At 36.9% G+C, this 16,561-nt stretch overlaps 5 protein-coding genes across 9 annotated transcripts; 2 read left to right on the top strand and 3 right to left on the bottom strand.

The window, feature by feature from the left end:
* The first annotated feature begins 91 nt into the window (after window positions 1-91).
* On the top strand, window positions 92-5,227 carry LOC128890040 (glutathione S-transferase theta-3-like). Of its 3 annotated transcripts, none has more exons than XM_054148196.1 (5): window positions 92-151; window positions 4,331-4,374; window positions 4,451-4,601; window positions 4,683-4,863; window positions 4,946-5,227. In XM_054148196.1, the coding sequence occupies exons 1-5, from the start codon at window positions 107-109 to the stop codon at window positions 5,101-5,103; spliced, it is 579 nt and encodes a 192-aa protein (XP_054004171.1). In that variant the 5' UTR covers window positions 92-106; the 3' UTR covers window positions 5,104-5,227. The 3 variants fall into 3 exon arrangements, with proteins under 3 accessions (XP_054004171.1, XP_054004170.1, XP_054004169.1); XM_054148195.1 differs by lacking the exon at window positions 92-151 and adding an exon at window positions 3,841-4,002 and having other exon boundaries at window positions 4,111-4,374; XM_054148194.1 differs by lacking the exon at window positions 92-151 and adding an exon at window positions 3,844-4,002 and having other exon boundaries at window positions 4,125-4,374.
* On the bottom strand, window positions 456-3,206 carry LOC128890034 (protein rogdi). 2 transcript variants are annotated; one of them, XM_054148183.1, is made up of 6 exons: window positions 3,129-3,206; window positions 2,624-2,695; window positions 2,432-2,566; window positions 2,093-2,371; window positions 1,796-2,005; window positions 456-1,739 (listed from the first exon to the last, which is right to left on the bottom strand). In XM_054148183.1, the coding sequence occupies exons 1-6, from the start codon at window positions 3,162-3,164 to the stop codon at window positions 1,671-1,673; spliced, it is 801 nt and encodes a 266-aa protein (XP_054004158.1). In that variant the 5' UTR covers window positions 3,165-3,206; the 3' UTR covers window positions 456-1,670. The 2 variants fall into 2 exon arrangements, with proteins under 2 accessions (XP_054004158.1, XP_054004160.1); XM_054148185.1 differs by lacking the exon at window positions 3,129-3,206 and adding an exon at window positions 2,797-3,016.
* A 113-nt stretch (window positions 5,228-5,340) lies between the features above and the next one.
* Window positions 5,341-11,073, bottom strand: LOC128890371 (uncharacterized). Its single transcript, XM_054148810.1, has 7 exons — window positions 9,737-11,073; window positions 9,028-9,681; window positions 7,750-8,921; window positions 7,594-7,664; window positions 7,328-7,526; window positions 6,946-7,212; window positions 5,341-6,789 (listed from the first exon to the last, which is right to left on the bottom strand). Exons 1-7 carry the CDS (start codon window positions 10,386-10,388, stop codon window positions 5,734-5,736), a joined length of 4,071 nt encoding a protein of 1,356 aa, XP_054004785.1. The 5' UTR covers window positions 10,389-11,073; the 3' UTR covers window positions 5,341-5,733.
* A 1,267-nt stretch (window positions 11,074-12,340) lies between these two features.
* LOC128890024 (cilia- and flagella-associated protein 45-like) lies at window positions 12,341-14,452 on the top strand. 2 transcript variants are annotated; one of them, XM_054148170.1, is made up of 6 exons: window positions 12,341-12,620; window positions 12,703-13,107; window positions 13,185-13,570; window positions 13,630-13,762; window positions 13,842-14,135; window positions 14,255-14,452. In XM_054148170.1, exons 1-6 carry the CDS (start codon window positions 12,423-12,425, stop codon window positions 14,450-14,452), a joined length of 1,614 nt encoding a protein of 537 aa, XP_054004145.1. In that variant the 5' UTR covers window positions 12,341-12,422. The 2 variants fall into 2 exon arrangements, with proteins under 2 accessions (XP_054004145.1, XP_054004146.1); XM_054148171.1 differs by having other exon boundaries at window positions 14,217-14,344.
* LOC128890029 (GATOR complex protein NPRL2) lies at window positions 14,351-16,315 on the bottom strand. The gene is made up of 8 exons (XM_054148177.1): window positions 16,136-16,315; window positions 15,970-16,061; window positions 15,745-15,901; window positions 15,551-15,668; window positions 15,249-15,483; window positions 15,047-15,177; window positions 14,792-14,961; window positions 14,351-14,718 (listed from the first exon to the last, which is right to left on the bottom strand). The coding sequence occupies exons 1-8, from the start codon at window positions 16,238-16,240 to the stop codon at window positions 14,542-14,544; spliced, it is 1,185 nt and encodes a 394-aa protein (XP_054004152.1). The 5' UTR covers window positions 16,241-16,315; the 3' UTR covers window positions 14,351-14,541.
* Window positions 16,316-16,561: the final 246 nt, after the last annotated feature.

Below are 16,561 nucleotides of genomic sequence, written 5' to 3' on the forward strand. Positions count from 1 at the left end.
AAGCGTAGCAACAAAAACGCTTTCGAATGACACGTAAAATCGTAGAAATAGCTACAGATATTATCACGTGTACTTTCGGTGTAATATTACATGACTACATATTAGGATGGCTATGAATTATGGAATGGGCGTAAAAGCTTATCGAGATATTGTGAGAATCCAAACGTTCGCGACATGTATTTCGGGAAGGAGTAGTAACAAAATCAAATCTGCAATGACGCGTAGTATCAGTTCCATTTGAAGGGGAAAAACTTCTAGTTATTGCACTGTTCAAACGTTAGATGGCAGTGTTTACTCTGTTCGATGGTATTATTTATTATTTAGTAAGCTTTTATTTTATTGTTTCTAAATACAAGGTACTCCAAATCACGTACTAGCATATCGTTTACTTATTTGCGTTGCTGTCCTAACAAGTATAATTACCTAAGATATAAATTATTTTTGACATACATTAACAGTTAATTCTATTTTTATTAAAGAACACAAAATGAACAGAATAAGCGGTGCATTTCATCAAACTATCGTAACAATAACCACTTAAGTACCACCTTGTATTACACTCAAGGTATTTAAAATAACAAGTAATTATAAATAACATGTAATTTGTATAATGGTGTCGGTAAAACGTAATTTATAAGTACACGATACAATCTTAAAAACTCAAGAGAAATACTCTAAACCAGGAGTCTGCAAACTACATGACATTGAAATATAGTTTTATTTTTTTACAAAAAAAAAAAAAAAAAAAAAAACGTAAATACCTTCCATCCGAATCGACGCGAGAAATCGCACGATTCTAGTGTTATTTTAAGGTAATCCTACATATTTAATACAATTGCATTTAAATTCCTATAAATTACTAACTCTGAGCCGTATCTTCATAAATATCGATAACATTGATCAACAACAATTACATTAATGTCTGGTCTATAGTTCGCATAGTACGTCTAATTAATAATAAGATAATCGAGTTCATCTGTGTGTAAATGTAGATACAGTATGATGAAAGGAACGTCATACCATGACAATAAGGATCGACGCTTATGAAATATTATTTTCTTTGGTGATTAAAATAAATAATCGATTGAGATGATTAAAAATTGATTATACAAGACAATTATAAATAAAGACTTCAAATCTCACATACATTACTCTAGAAACAAGATGTTAAAACCTAGTAAGGAAAGCATTGCTGTAACATTCCGAATGATCACAGAAATATAGTAAATATATTACTTTACTATTCAACTCGACGATTCAGTAACGATTTACGACTAATCTTGCTAGATTAAAGATCTTCGAATAAAACTAAAAAAAAAAGTATTATCGAACGCATATAATACAACATAGTTGTAAACACAATTATTATTGGCAAAATTCTTTTAGAATTACTGCATTTATATTAAACGACAATGAAGTCTTAGAACTTGTACCATTGTACAAGAATTATTTATTCTAGGCAAAATTTTACCTCGACATTCGAGATACTAAATAAAGTGTATATACATAATTTAAAGAATTCTCTAAAATACTATAGATATCTCTACATACCGAGGGTTAAATTTGATTTGTTAAAGCAACATTCACCGAAAATGCTACCAGAGCATTCACCATGGCATACTGTGGCACACATTTACACAGAGCTGTGTAGCTTTTTAAATATACTTTTATTACCAACCCACTGCAGATGGAACGTGAGAGTTCACCGTAAAATCTTTATATTGAGAGAAAACACAGATCTGAAAAGTGTTTGAAATGAGATAGGAAAATTCAGAATAGCGGCGTTCAAACCAACCTTGTCTTTTAACCGCTGGCAAAGCTGTAGCGCTATGGTCAGCAATACTAGAGCGTCGTTTAACCAGGGTACACTGCATTCCGCTTGTTGAGTCTCGTATTTAACGCTGCCGTGTGCATTTTCTAGTTGATAAACTGCCAGTACCAGTTTGTAACTCTGAATATAAAAACTAATAGCCAAATTTTCAGGAAGATTTGGATTCAAAGACTTCTGTGGAAAAAAATGTTGTGTCACAATTGCATACATATATATATATATATGTATTTATTTGTGTAAATCAAGAATTGGTTTGCCTACCATATTACGGCTCTTAATAAGATCGTCAATGGTTTTCTTTCTGGGAACAATTAAACTTGTTCTACTACGTTGAAGACAGCCTAGTATGTTTCCTAAAATGTGCATAACTTCATCGGATGTTTTAAAAGGGTAGTGGTGATCAACATTGTCTATATGAGCAATGGCTTGCTGTAAGTGATTAGCAGCATCCTGTATTTGCTGTAATTTCCAAGGATGCTCATTTTGGATACTTGTCTTCATATTAATATTTTGTTGTCTTTGAACTTTAAAGTTTACATCCTATAATCATTTTATTAATTAAATAATTATATACAAATCGAATATATAATTACTACTTACAGCATTTGTAATGCTATCACCAGTTAAAACAGCTATACATTTCACTTGATCATGTGGAGCAGCAAATATAAACCTATCTGTTTTATTGTGTTGATCATTACCAAATAAGGCTAATGGAAATCTTTGTGCGCATTCCTGTAAGAATTTTTATATTTTAATGGTAATATAAAAAAAGGATTTTTTTTATATTACCATTAAAATATTTCTCAGTTGTGATAGCGAAGAATGAACTTCCTCGTGGAGCACCCATTCGAATTCCATTTGCTGAAAGAATTTTATAATCGAATTAATATAACATTCTATGTACAGGTGTCAAGATACTTATCTACATATGTGCTGTTATTCTACGATCGTTATTTACATACGTTTAACAAACTATACAAGTTTCGTGATAGTAATTAGATGCTAGCCAAATAATTAATACGCGTGATTTAACATTTTCAAGTTAGAATTAAATTAATCTTTTTCTTGTGGGACATGCACAAGAATTGTACGCTTAAAAAGAGAAACGGATGTGTCAGAAAATAAAATAATGATCTACTGAAGATAACATAACCAAAAAGATCTTCTTCGACAAGTATAGCGGGTGTAAGTTAATTAGTTGAACGATAGATAAGGTGCACTATCATCGTGGACCGCGAAATGTCGAGGTCGCCTAAATGATTAGATAAACGGTAGGCAAAGGCAAATAACTTACGAGATTGTGAGCCTCCTCCTTCTCGCAGTCGGCCATTTTTTCACCCCGGGTGCTGCCTCTACGTGTTTCTCGTTAGTTAATCGACTTTACTTGTCAAATCTTAAATAGTTTTTATCTCCAATTTCTACGTTCTCTTTAGATACTTCATTTGTAAGCCTTTCCACAAACGAACTATACCATCACTTGGATAGGAAGGATAAATTCCGTCATATTTTCCGGCGTGGATTTCATCGGTCTTAAATAGATAAATTGTTATCATCGCGAGATATTTCTAATTTCAATTTAAAATCCGCGCAGAGTAGCTAAGCATATCAGATGTTAAAAAGCAAGCCAACAAATGTAGTATTATTTACTTTTGACGTTACGTAAAATTAAGTTAAGTCTACGATATGAATCTGATTTGATAGAAGTAGCTAATACAATTCGTGCCATTTCGTACATGATACGTCGAAAGTTAGACATTTCATTCGAAGTATTTGACGATAATTTACGAAACGAATTAGTATATTATATATTATATAATGTTCAGCGACCATATCGTAAGAAACTTTTGTAACAAAGATTTAGCGAGATGTAAATTAAATCGGAGGCAAAACACTGAATTCAATTGTCGTGTCACATCAAATATATGTATATAGGAATAAGACATGAAACGAACACTTGCGAGAAATTAATAAAATTAGTATCACCTCGTATCACATCTGACGGTGGTTCGTAGAATTATGAATGATTACGAATACGATGACTTTGCACAATTATGAATATAATAAAAATATAAAAATTTGTGTAATTTACCGTCAAAGGAAGAGTCCACTTAGATATGATTTCCATTTAAAGTTATGAACTATAAACCGATCAAATAAATAACATATAGGTAAAGCTATAGAAACGTTTGAAAGCAATATCTGAGAGTAATATTTAAATTTAAGAACATGAAAATTCTTGTAAACAAGACTGCAACGCAATTATTTTGTATTTTAAGTATTTTATTTTCAGGACTTCGTATTCTAACCTACATATTATTAAATAATTTATACATTATCACCATGAGCTTAAAATTATATATTGATTTATTATCACAGCCAAGTAGAGCTTTATATATTTTTTTGAAAGTTTGCAATGTACCATTTGAAAGTAAAATAATAAATTTGGGTAAAATGCAGCATCTTACTGAAGACTACCAAAAGATTCATCCGTTTCAGCAAGTTCCTGCTATAGACCACAATGGTTTCAAAGTCTTTGAAAGGTACAGTTTTTTATTATTTAAATTTTTATACCTATTGACATTTTACTCGATGTAATATATATTAAATCTTTTATAGTGGTGCAATATTAAGATATATCACCAGAGAATTTAATACACCCGATCATTGGTATCCCAAGGATTCAAAGTCCCAGGTCAAAGTTGATGAATACCTTGAGTGGCATCACCTCAATACCAGACTTCATTGTGCCTCCTATTTTCGCCAAAAGGTGACAGAATATTTCACAATGTATACAGATCATTTGACAATGACATTCTTTTAAAATTTTTAAATTACACTTTTATTTTAGTATTTGATGCCAATGATAACTGGCCAACCAGCAGTGCCTGAAAAAATAGTGTCTTACGAAAAACAATTAATTAAATGTCTCAATGATTTAGAGAAGATTTGGTTAAATAATACGCCATATTTAGTGGGCTCTGAAATCAGTATCGCTGACATTCTTGGCTCGTGTGAGATTGAACAACTCCGTAAGTACAGTTCTATTCCAAGAAGATAGCACCTGCAACATCCAAAAATGAATTATTCATAATAGTTTGACTTCTTATACAGGAGTTACTGGATTCAATCCCTATGAAGGCAGATCACGATTAGCTGCTTGGATGAAAAGAGTTGCAGATGAAACAAGTCCTCATTACCAAGAAGCCCATATGTTGTTGGATAAGCTGGTAAAGAAAACAGAAGAGGGCATGTTAAAAAGCAAGTTTTAATATATAATATAAATAAGTGGACAGGTAAACAAATACATATACATTTATATATATAAAATTTTACATATTAGAAGTATTTGTGCATAGAACAATATTTTTTGATAAATAAATATTTTTATTTGAAGATCATTTATAAATGATGATTTATTCAAGTATCACACAGCGGTATAAAAATATTAAAACTTTAAGACTTTGTGCATTTTAAACTTCGTTACACCCTATTTGTCATACAGTACGTCGTCAAGCGTCGATATATCACGTGATACAATTTTTATAAAAATATATATAGCACTCTTTCATAAACACTGATAATAAAACTACCTGTGAGGTCTAAAAAAATAAGGCACAAGATTATCACATCATCAATTGCATTGCTTTTTAGTGCATTTTTACGTCTATACTTATGTTCGTAAATACATCTAAACAATGCAGACACAAATGACTTAAGCATATAGAATACATACGCAATATTCTATTAATTTTTTTTGGCAGATAAGTGAATTGGTAATTGATTTTTTGTCACTTAAAAGCGGGAATTACTGTTGCGACGAATAAATATAATTTTCGAAACGCGGGTATATAAATTATTGAAAATAAACCGCACCTAGATTCGGACTTGACGCTTATTATTCAAGTGACTTTTTTTAATTTTGGCATTTTCTTCGGACACCATTGCATGTGTACATTCCAATGCTTTTCTTGGCACCGTTCATCACAGTAAAAAATTATCTCGCATCCGAGACACTTGAACTTCGGCCCGATAACGCCGCAATTTGAACATGAAAGACTATGCAAGTTGTTTGGGCTGCGGTTCACTTTACCGAGATGGGGCGTTTTGCAATTCCTAAACTGGTTTCCTGAGGTGTTCTTTGGCAATTGGGCGTGCGATGACACCGAAGCCACCCGATATGGAGTCGTTGAAACGATAGATGACATTGCCGCCTGCATGTCACCGCTAGCAATCGAGTTTGGTTGCGTGAAATTATCACCGGTCTTGACAAACGTCAGTCGATCGAATAGGAAATTCTGCATCTGTTGATACTTGGCGGTGTTGTCGTGGCCTTCTTCACCGAAATTGGTATCTTGCGTTTGATTAATCGTATCTTGATTGACGACCTTTTTACTAGAACTTGCCACGTGAGGAGGCTGTCCGTTCATCACGTTTGTCAGACCAGTGGCTTGTAATCCGTCCGTGCTGGCTCTGTTAGAAGTTAATGTGTCGCGTTGTCTGTCGAAAGAAGCAGCAGCAACAACGGCGGCGGCAGCTGCGGCTGCAACAACATCTGGAAACATCCTGTTCTGAGAGTACTGGTTGTTCGTTGAAAAGCCGGACATCGATGATCGCGGTAAAGTCTGTTGCGACGTGGGTAAAGACGATGACGGCAAGAAGAGCGGTGGTAGACAGGTCCCCGCGTTAGAGTTACTAGCAGCAGAGCTTCCTCGTAGCCGATCGAAGCCCATGTTGTTTGGATGTTGCAGGTTGCTCGTCGTTGGAGATGTGTATTTCACCATTGGGTCTTGTACCAGTGGGAAACGCTTGTCCATGTGTTGCAAAGGGCGCAGGCTTTCTTGCATAGGTAGATGGTATCCCGGTAGAGACGGATGTAGCCGAGGAGGGTACGGATAAGTACCATAAGGGCACAGAGGTGGATGATAATTTAGAGCGACACCATTGTAAGGATCGATCTGTAATTGAAGAAATTATTATTGATTGTAGCACTTTAGGATAAACATAATTTTGTCAGTTTTCGGTGAGACTAGCACTGTTGAGTGTAAAGAGTAAAGTGGTTAGTTTACTTGTATCCTGTCACCCTGAAGGTGGACGCGATAAGCGTTACTTACAGCATAGTTGTTTGGGTAAAACTGGTTCATAGGGATGGGTGAACAGATGCTGGGACGTATAGGTGGTACCGATGGAACTGGTTGCGGAAGAGTTACAGACGCAGCGACGTGTTGCAGTAGTTGTTCTTGTTGTTGTTGTCGTTGTTGTCGTTGTTGTCGTTGGTGTTGGTAATATTGCCACCTGTCTGTACTGCATTGAGGCGTTGTGTTTAGTATATTGTTAGTTGTATTAGGCCCAGTTATCTTTGGCACTTCGGGCTCAGGAATCTGTCGTTGTACCGTTCATAAAATTTTTTATAGTTAATATGTAAGTAAAAAAATCTTTTGGGATAATCGAATAAATCGTTCAGCAATTAATTTCATTAAAAAAAGTTCCTCTTACACAAGAAGCTTTCTCCGTCGATGAAAAAGAAACGTTTTCCACAGTTTGTAACTTGGATTTGGTTTTTAAAGTTTGTTTCTTAGACATTCGTGCCAACCAGTTACCGAGAGTTGGAAATTGTTCGGTTATCGATTGACTGTTGGAACTCATCTGGGTAGAATCGTTTGGAAATTTTTCTCCCTTACAGTTTTGTTGCGACCTGTTGTTGGTACACGGGACATACGTAAAAGTTTCGATAAGAAAGTACGAGTAATTTTTTAACTTACTTAAAATGCTCCTGTTTTGACATTGTCCCTATGGAGTTGAGTTGTATCGACTGACTTGAGCTCGATGTAACCTGAACCAAAAGGAATTTCCAATTAAACATCAGGATAAATAATAATAAGCGCCTGGATAAATGCTATTCTACAAATCATTTGTACATTTTGACTGATTTCGTTGACTTTCGCAGCCGAAACATCGTTTCGACTGGGTTCGTAAGAAGTAGATTGCGCGACGTGTTCTTCTGGCAAAGCAAGTTGTTTGTCAGACGGTGACTGAAACATTTTTTTAGCTGGAACGCTCGCTGTTACTTGCAGACCACCCGTGACAGAACTTATAACAGGCATAGACGCAGAAAATCCACGACATCTGATTTTCTCTAATTCCTGGACCATCAGACGATCCGATGGAGTCTCGTCCGTCATTTTCTTATTTTCTTTCTTCTTTTCCAGATCTATACGATTACTATCAAAGAATTGAGTTGGTTTCTCGCTACGATTTAAGGATATATTAGTGACGTTGAAATCTTCCTCGTCAACGTTCATTTTATTTTGCTGTCTCGTTTCCATGCACTCCTCGAGATCCGCGGGACCTTCCTCCGTGGTATTACACCGAACAGGAGAATCTGTTATGCCTGCTGAAATCGTTGATTTCGTCGAGTCTTCGATTATGGGCCAGACTTTACTCTCCGAGTTCTGGAGATCTTCGTCGACCGAGTTCTGACTCGACGAAATAGAGAGACACACTCTTGGCAGGGTCGGTGGACTGTTCCTAATTTCTCCAGGCAGCAGATTCTCATAATTAGACGGCGATCGCGGTGACAATTTTGGCGGCTCGGGTGATGCGGCTGGGACGCTGTTTTTCAACGATTCCTTGCTTTCTTCGTTTAAGTTTCCAAGAAGATATTCGTCATCGATCGTACATCCGTCGTTATCGTTCACGTCGACCACTTCGTTGGAGATGGGAATCGTTGTGGATAGTTTGCTGTGCAACTTGGACAAGTTCTCTATCTGTTTTTCGTAGCGATTCATCACTTGTCTCAACCTTGTGTTCCGTTGGAAGCTGGAATCGTTAGCCATCTGCTTGGCCAGCTCCAGAGCCTTGTTGCGCAGTTCGCGAAGTTTTTGCTTCAACTTGTTTCGCCGATACTTCAACTTGTAGCTATCAGTTTTCAAGCACGCGAGATTCGTTTTCTTTTCATAGGCCATGTCGTTCCAACAACTGCTGGCTACCGTGCTCGATTCTGGTCGCGGGGTCGTGCCTGTAATAATTCTGTAATTCGATTCCTGTTCCGCCCTTGTGGTTGTCTGAGAGTTGTTGTATCTATCTGCCTCTGTTAATAGAAAAGATATATTTTCGGTTGTTAGTCGAAGCTGAAAGGGGTTAATTAAGCAGAGTGCGATGTGCAATATTATTTATCCACTTACTATCGTCGTTACCTGTAGGAACGACTTTCTTCAATCTCAATGGGGGTACCACTTTACCCCCGCTTCCTTCCTTAGTTGTTGACACAACTCTGACACACTTGTCGCTGCATGTGGTCTGTGCTTCCCCTGTCTCGTTCGAGCCACAGAAATTTGTTAAAAATTCCTTGATGGTGCTCTCCGCGCATTCGTCTCTGTTCTGACTGGAATCTGCTTCATGCGATCGTTTCTTCTTTCTGTTCTCCTTGATAACATCCTTCTCGTAATCCATGTCGTCGTTGATTTTTCGTTTCACTCCGCGCAGACTTTCTACGCTGGAAATTTGGGGAATTACGTAACCTTGAGAACTCGCGAACTCTTTTACGGCGAGTGTTTCGTTAGGATTAACGTCTACGCTTTTGCAAGCCTCCTCGTTTGATAACATATTGATCGAGGTTACTGGCTCCACTTCGACGATGTCCAGATTGATGGGCTTGGATAGAAACAGCAGCGACGAACAGTCCATGCGAAAGGATCTGGTAGGCACAGGTGGAGCCGGACGAATCGGCAGAGAACGGTTCGGTTGCATCGGTATCAAACATTGTCCACGATCCCGTAGGGCAGTTGCCAAGCTGGCGCTTCCCTTACAGTTCAGTTTGCTGGAACTGTCTGCTATCATGATTCGTGGTTCTGGAACAGTATTCGTAATTAGTAAGTTAGAGATAATATAAAATAAATGTTGTACCTATGGTAACGTTTGCAGATTCACCCTCTCCTTGGTCTACCCTGTTCAACGTGTTCACGTCGCAAAACCGTTTTAGTATGGTCTGTTTCCACGTATTCTTCTCGTCAGCCGTCAGATCGACGAAAATGGGTCTGTCCTGGTGGACACTTTTCATCATCGGACAGTGTAGGCCACTTTCGTTGAGCCTCTTCGAGCCTTTTACATTTTCTGGCGTACTTTCCCGTGTTCGTAGGGCTTCTTGAATCTCGCTGGAGCTACTGATCAAACAGACTCCCTGTTCCTCCTCGAAACTCGTGCCATATTCCTCGCAACACAAGTGTTGCACGTCGCAGCTGACTTCTTCATCTTTTCCTACTTCTTCTTCTTCTTCTTCTTCGTATTCGTCTTCGTCCTCATCGTCTTTCTCTTCTTCGAAATCGTCGTCTTCTTCCTCTTCTTCGGCCTGCGCTTTACTCGAATGTGATTCAGAAAACGATAAGGAGGTGGTTCCCGAAGATTCGTCGGTTTTCTTACAAATTCTATTGTCGCGGGATATCATTACCTTCGGCCAGCAATTCAGATCGAACAATCTCGTTGGCGACTTGTACTTCTTCGATCTTCCTTTGTGCTTTTGCGACGGATCGATCGATCGGTTAATATCGCGTTCTTTCATTTTTTTTTTTTTTTTTTTTTCACACACACACACACTCGACGACGTTATAATTTGTTCGAAGGCAGCGTTGGCGATGAGCTAAGATTTTATATCGATTCCCCTTTTTCACACTCACGAAATCCACCAAATAACTTTAGCGCTGAATTCACTGTTTTCACTTGCGAGAGGATACATGATCGATTCTAGAATACTAGAAGTCTACGATACAAAAATAAGTTCTGTTCAATTCAGAATTATCTTGTACAAGTTTCACGGAGAATTTGAAGCATCGCAAGTAGTTGATCCCAAAAAAGAAGAAGCATGTGCGAAATGCAATCAGAAATAAAAATGAATAACGTTATTCAACGCAGATAACAACTTTGAGTGTTTTGCGAAACATGCTCTCGGGAACTCGCGAAAGCGAATAGAGTGGTGTCTTGATAAAAGAATGTGTGTGAAGAACGACTGTGAAAATTGAATAAAAATTGTCTTTCAGCAAAATAAGAAACTCGTATCTTAAAATATAGAAAGCTACCATCGAGATTGAACTGTCCCGATTGGCATATCCCGCAGAGCGGTTTTAGACGATGTCGCGTGTAAAGTGTAAGGACAGAAACCAAGGAATCTCGCGCGTATGCTTGTGTTCCCTCTTCTAGAAAAGTTCTTATTAGGGAAACCCTTCGCAATTGGCCGACTAGAACGCAGTTGTTTGGCGCAGCTCGGGGTTGCAATGTTCGCCAGCAACCCAGCAAGGGAAAAAACGATAAATTCTGTCCCTTTGCTAACGCTTACCACGCTTGTTTCCATTCTTAAAGATGGTGCTTTGCTGGTATCGAAATAAAAATGGTTATTCCGGGACGTATTACTAATTAAAAACACGGCTAATAAGGTACATTATGTAAAATGATATACATCTCGATCTCTGATTTGGGTCCTTTTAAAAATATAGCCAACGTATACGCGATTGCTGAAACTTTAATGTATAGATATTTTAAAAAATATTGTCTAATATTCATATAGAATAGAGGACATAAATGTACACCTTAGCTGACTACAATTGTATTCTATCTGTATACTATGCTATCACGTGCTATAATTGCCACTGTAAACACTGCTATATTTGCTTCGAATTTATTTAACATTGGTATCTCGATACGGCGTCTGGAGTTATATTTAACTCGCTCTTGTAAAATGCATGGTCGGTATCGATCGTCTTTTTCATTCTTCGGACACTGTTTAATACTTAAATGCAAAAGTTCTGCCTGGCTAAATCGATACGCCGAATAAACGTTACGTTGCGTATCGCTTACGACGACCCATGAAACATTCGTATTTTATAAAATAGCAGCGACGCCTGCTGTAATTACGTATCTATAATAAAACAGCTACAAGTGTGAAATTCGTGTTTAATGTTATAAAATAAGCAGACCTCCACGGGGCGTAAGAGTTAATACGAGGGCTCATTGTCCCGTTATATATATGTAAATCATACATTTAACTTGCGAACACTTAGGAGAGACGAACACATAGTCATATGTGCATTTTCCCAGCCGAGGAAAGCTGACGTAGGGAAGAAACTCGGCGACGATCGCAACACGAACAAAAGGGGTGAATCACCCCATCGTCGCGGCTTAGACTAGACAGCCCTTTGCAGCCTGAAGAATAAAATAAAATTACACCTATTCCTCGATTTGCACGCGAAACGAAATATTTCTTATCGAGGATCGGTAACGATATTATTTAATATTTACATTACATCTTAATATTTAAATGAAAGGCTGGCTTTTTGTAAAATGATCAGAACTCGCCGCCGAGTAATTACTATCGAACAAACGAGCACGTAGCGATCGCCCGTTATCGTTTGTAAACAGTATACTTCAGTAGACTTCTACGTCCTGTTCAATCCAACCCTATTTTTCTATCATTGATATTCTCAACAACGATACAAAATATCTAAACGTTTTTTTTTTTTTTTTATACATCTATATAGTTTATATCGTAAATTGACGTTCGTAGAAAGTGTAACAACCGCGGAAAGAGAACAGTGCCTTTCAAATGGTGGTACATAAAGTTAACGACATGTTTAAGGCGAACACTGTTTGTAGATCATCGCACAGTAATACGAAGTATCAGAGAAATTCGAAATCCGCGGATCAAGTATGCTCGAGTTCGCAAAAAAATGTGTGCACCAGCGCCAGCCAATGCAAACAAAATTATTCGAAACATTGCTGTTCTTCGTGCACTGGAAGACAGGTAACGATTTCAGCGTTACGTTTAGAACGTTTGAATTACTATTAAAATACTATTTATTTTATTGTATTTACCACATGTGCAGTTGGATGAGAGAGGAGTTAAAAGTAGAGGGGGAAGAATGAAAGTGATTCCTAAGAAAAGGATACCACCTCAAAAAATTCTAACAAGGAAAGAATATAATGAATTTCGAGAATGCGGTAGTCTTATGACAAAGGAGGAACAAATAGCTGCTTTTCAAGCAGAGAAAGAAGAAAGGCAAAGACTGTTAAAGGAAAGCATGGAGAGAAAAGAAGAATTTCGTAGAATCGATATGCAACAGCCTCGAGAAAAATGTCCGGAATTGGTTGAAATTGAAGAGGAAGCTAGGAAAAGAACGAAGCATATTCTCGAGAGAGCGCAAAATATGAAACTCGAGCAAGAAGAAGAAATTCAGAAATGCAACAAAATTATTTTAGAAACTAAGTGTCGTGCCATTCGAGATGCACAGGTGATATATGCTGTATAAAAGAAGTTTCGTTCTGTGCTTCTACGTTTTTTAAAACGCTAATTGCGACTATATTCCAGATAGCAGAGAAGAAATTGGTCGAACTTGAGTTGGAGGAAGAGGAAAAACGTCTGAATGATATGATGGAAAATGAGAGAAGGTGGGCAATCAAAGAGGAACTTAAGAAAGAAGAGGAAGAAGCCGCGCGGAAACTAGAATTCGCGAATAGATTAAAAGATCAGATAAGGGAGAACGAGGAGAATAGAATGTTGGAATTTGCGAGGAAGCAAGAAGAAAGCAGATTAATTAATTTAAGTAATGTTGCTTGGCAGCAAGATGAAATTGCAAAATTACATAACAGGGAATCGGAAAATGCACGAATTCGACAGGAAATTGCCGAAGGAAACGAGCAGTTGAAACATTTTAAGGCTATGGAAGAACAGGAAAATAAAATCATCGATCTTAGGTAAAAGTCATCGTTGAGATTCTAATCGATAATTAAGTTATCGAACGTTTTTTATGTAGAATCCAGGAGTATCAACGACAGAAGGAGGAAAGAGAAAAAAAATTGGCGGAAGAACGAAGATTGGAAAAATTAGTAAAGGAAGGGGAGAAATCGAGAGTGGCGACTCAAGCGATACAATTCAAGAATATTCAAGTATCAAACTGTTCGATTAATAGAATTATCAGTTGATTAACTGTGGAATTTCCTTTAATAACGACTTTTATTTTTGCAGTCGCGTATCGATGAATTGAACGCTGCGCGAATTCAAGAGGAAGTAGAACGGGAGTGGAGACGAAAGGAAAAGGAAGAGGCAATGAAAAGAGCGGAAGCTCAACAATCTCTCATAGACGAACGAGAAAGACAAATAAATAATAAGCGAGTAATGCAGGCGATCGAGTTAGAACGAGAGCGACGCGAGTTCGAGAAAATTGTTCGCGTTCAGAAGGAAGCTTTTTGTAGAGATCAAAAAGAACTCGAAAGGAAACAACGACTAGCTTTAATTCATAGGAGCGAAATATTGAAACAGGTTTGTTTTCGTTTGAAACTAACTTATATTCTAACTCCTTCGTATACATCGAGAAAATAATTCGCGAAACATTTATTACAGCAAAATCATATTAATTTTCGTTCTATTATTTTCGCAAGGTAAACGAGAAGGAAAAGGAACGCATCGAGGCCAGGAAGAAAATGTTCGAAGAAGGTCTGGCGATTCGAACAGAAGCCGAAATGCGTAAGAAGACATTGCGCGAAGCAATGCAGAAGAAGTGCGACGAAATGAGACACAACAAAGTACCTGAAATGTACATTAACGAAGTAAAACGAATGATCGAAAATATACAATGATCGGATTAGTTCGCGGTAACACAAAACCATTTCGCGTTTATCGAAAGCGAAGAAGGGAAAGATCCACAAAACATTTTTTTTTTTTTATTTTACTTCCATAACATAACAACATTTGGATCGCGTTCAACGATGTCTTCGATTTGTGCCGCCGACTGACTCGTACTACAACAAATTTCGTCGAGACTGTACGTTCCCGTGAAGTACTTATAAATTGGGTTAGTCTTAATCTCTTCGTTACAGGGAGATCCCGTCAGATATATTGGATACTGTAACCATAGATAAAAAAAAAAACTTGTCATGAAATATAGCAACATTTTATCCAAAAAATGACAAACATACCTTGTATACCCTACGAATGAGGCCTTCGATAAGGCCGAATTGTACCAGTCTTCTCTCGTTTATTCTTAAATTTTGCGGATTGAGTCGCTGACATAGGTCTCTCATGCTGCTGCCGTGCGTCATATTCGCGTACATTCGACATATGTCTCTAAGATACGCGGGTTGTCTAGCTATGAAACAGAGAATTTTTTATAAATTTTATTGTAATTTCTAATAGAAATATTCTTTCAGATCTGACCGAAATTGCGAACTTACGAAATTTCGAAGCATACGCGATACATCGTCCTTGTAACTTTGTGTTTTCAGCTAGCTCTTTTAATTTAGGAGTTGCAGCATAAACATTACTGTATTGAAATATCGGAATCAATGTTACAACGCCGTAATAACTGAAAATATATCAAGAATATATTATAATGGTTCTATATTTAAACAACAAATTTTATGTCCAGAAACTTACACAAGGTTTTGCACGCAGCTTTTAACCAGGTTGTTTTCCACATCTGCCTCAGCTGCTATTCGTGCAACATGATTGAACCCATCTATATAAGGCAATACTTGTTGAGTAGTCAGATCCCATTGATCGCTTTGAAATGCTTCACGGCCCTCCAAAAATATGGGTACCTGATGATCAAGAACTGGTTTTGGCTCAGGTGCTAACTTTATGACTTTCAAGTGGGATGTCATTGTCCCCTCTAATAAAATATTTATTCGTACCTTTAGCACATCTATTAAAAGTTAATAGTTGCAAATTGTTCCTACCTGTTAATGTGCACATCTTGTGCAAGTTTAAGTCTTGCATTACTTGCTGCAACATTTCTGCTAACCTTGTCTTATCATCAGATTTTGATAAGAAACAATTTTCTATTTCAAGGGCCATCTAAAAAAAAAAGTGAAAATTGTTAGAAAAACAGTATCAAGGTTGCTCTTACTACTTTAAATGTCTGAAGTCTTACTAGGAAATCTGACATTTTCCTAACAACAGGTTCATAATGCACAGTACGTGCTTCTGCATCGCAGACAAAGCACAGATTAAAATAGAATGCATTTCTTGCATATTTCTTATCATCAATTTTTACAGGAAATCCTAAAATCTTACAATCCTTCAATGTTCTGCGATAAAACGAAACCTTTCATAAATTTGTACATAGACAGTTTTTTCAATTAAAAGCTACACTTACACTGTTATAGTGCTACGTTGTAATTGTGCCTTTGGTATAATGTAAACACTGACATTATCAAAGATATCCTTTGAAATAAAATTATCTGGTACCTGAAAAATAATTGAGTTGTATTTACATTTCACCCCTTGATAGATCAAATAGATCGTTTCCAATTTTTATTAACCTGACAAGTAATTTTTGGACCCACTATATGATGAAATTCTGAAAAAAATATGCATCTAATAGGATCTTCTAATCCTTTATCGTCTGTGTCATTAACTGATGACATTTTTACAAATAAATTATCTGAGAATGTAAACAATATTGTTTTGTTAGGGGAATGGTCAAAATCGTGGCAAGCGACGCTATAACCACCTAGCGGTGAGAAGGTGGAACTAAAATTATCGACATTACAGAAAAAGTAAAAAAATACTTATATAATCTATTTTATTCCGTTTAATAATAAACTTGTAGTCATAAAACAAACACTGGGAGATTAAAATTCATTAGTAGAAGTTACAATAAGCAAATAATTAAAATGCCGGTAATTGATTGACAGTGGCGCCATTGGTGGCACAACGCCTAAGTTTGTTCTCGAATAGTTCCTGTT

The sequence above is a fragment of the Hylaeus anthracinus genome, unplaced genomic scaffold, assembly GCF_026225885.1.
Source record: "Hylaeus anthracinus isolate JK02 unplaced genomic scaffold, UHH_iyHylAnth1.0_haploid 12000, whole genome shotgun sequence".
NCBI lineage: Eukaryota > Metazoa > Arthropoda > Insecta > Hymenoptera > Colletidae > Hylaeus > Hylaeus anthracinus.

What these genes read in the sequence shown, in the direction of transcription:
- LOC128890024 (XM_054148170.1), top strand. Translation starts at nt 12,423, where the DNA reads ATGGTGGTACATAAAGTTAACGACATGTTTAAGGCGAACACTGTTTGT. An exon ending in CTTCGTGCACTGGAAGACAG is followed by an intron (nt 12,621 to 12,702) that starts GTAACGATTTCA and finishes CCACATGTGCAG; the next exon opens with TTGGATGAGAGAGGAGTTAA. An exon ending in AATAAAATCATCGATCTTAG is followed by an intron (nt 13,571 to 13,629) that starts GTAAAAGTCATC and finishes TTTTTTATGTAG; the next exon opens with AATCCAGGAGTATCAACGAC.
- LOC128890034 (XM_054148183.1), bottom strand. Translation starts at nt 3,164, where the DNA reads ATGGCCGACTGCGAGAAGGAGGAGGCTCACAATCTC. An exon ending in AGGAGGAGGCTCACAATCTC is followed by an intron (nt 2,696 to 3,128) that starts GTAAGTTATTTG and finishes AAATTCTTTCAG; the next exon opens with CAAATGGAATTCGAATGGGT. An exon ending in GTGATAGCATTACAAATGCT is followed by an intron (nt 2,372 to 2,431) that starts GTAAGTAGTAAT and finishes AAATGATTATAG; the next exon opens with GATGTAAACTTTAAAGTTCA.
- LOC128890040 (XM_054148195.1), top strand. Translation starts at nt 4,175, where the DNA reads ATGAGCTTAAAATTATATATTGATTTATTATCACAGCCAAGTAGAGCT. An exon ending in CCTCCTATTTTCGCCAAAAG is followed by an intron (nt 4,602 to 4,682) that starts GTGACAGAATAT and finishes CTTTTATTTTAG; the next exon opens with TATTTGATGCCAATGATAAC. An exon ending in GTGTGAGATTGAACAACTCC is followed by an intron (nt 4,864 to 4,945) that starts GTAAGTACAGTT and finishes CTTCTTATACAG; the next exon opens with GAGTTACTGGATTCAATCCC.
- LOC128890371 (XM_054148810.1), bottom strand. Translation starts at nt 10,388, where the DNA reads ATGAAAGAACGCGATATTAACCGATCGATCGATCCGTCGCAAAAGCAC. An exon ending in GAAGAAAGTCGTTCCTACAG is followed by an intron (nt 8,922 to 9,027) that starts GTAACGACGATA and finishes TTCTATTAACAG; the next exon opens with AGGCAGATAGATACAACAAC. An exon ending in TCAACGAAATCAGTCAAAAT is followed by an intron (nt 7,665 to 7,749) that starts GTACAAATGATT and finishes CTTTTGGTTCAG; the next exon opens with GTTACATCGAGCTCAAGTCA.
- LOC128890029 (XM_054148177.1), bottom strand. Translation starts at nt 16,240, where the DNA reads ATGTCATCAGTTAATGACACAGACGATAAAGGATTAGAAGATCCTATT. An exon ending in AGCTGCGTGCAAAACCTTGT is followed by an intron (nt 15,178 to 15,248) that starts GTAAGTTTCTGG and finishes ATATATTTTCAG; the next exon opens with TTATTACGGCGTTGTAACAT. An exon ending in TCATTCGTAGGGTATACAAG is followed by an intron (nt 14,719 to 14,791) that starts GTATGTTTGTCA and finishes CTATGGTTACAG; the next exon opens with TATCCAATATATCTGACGGG.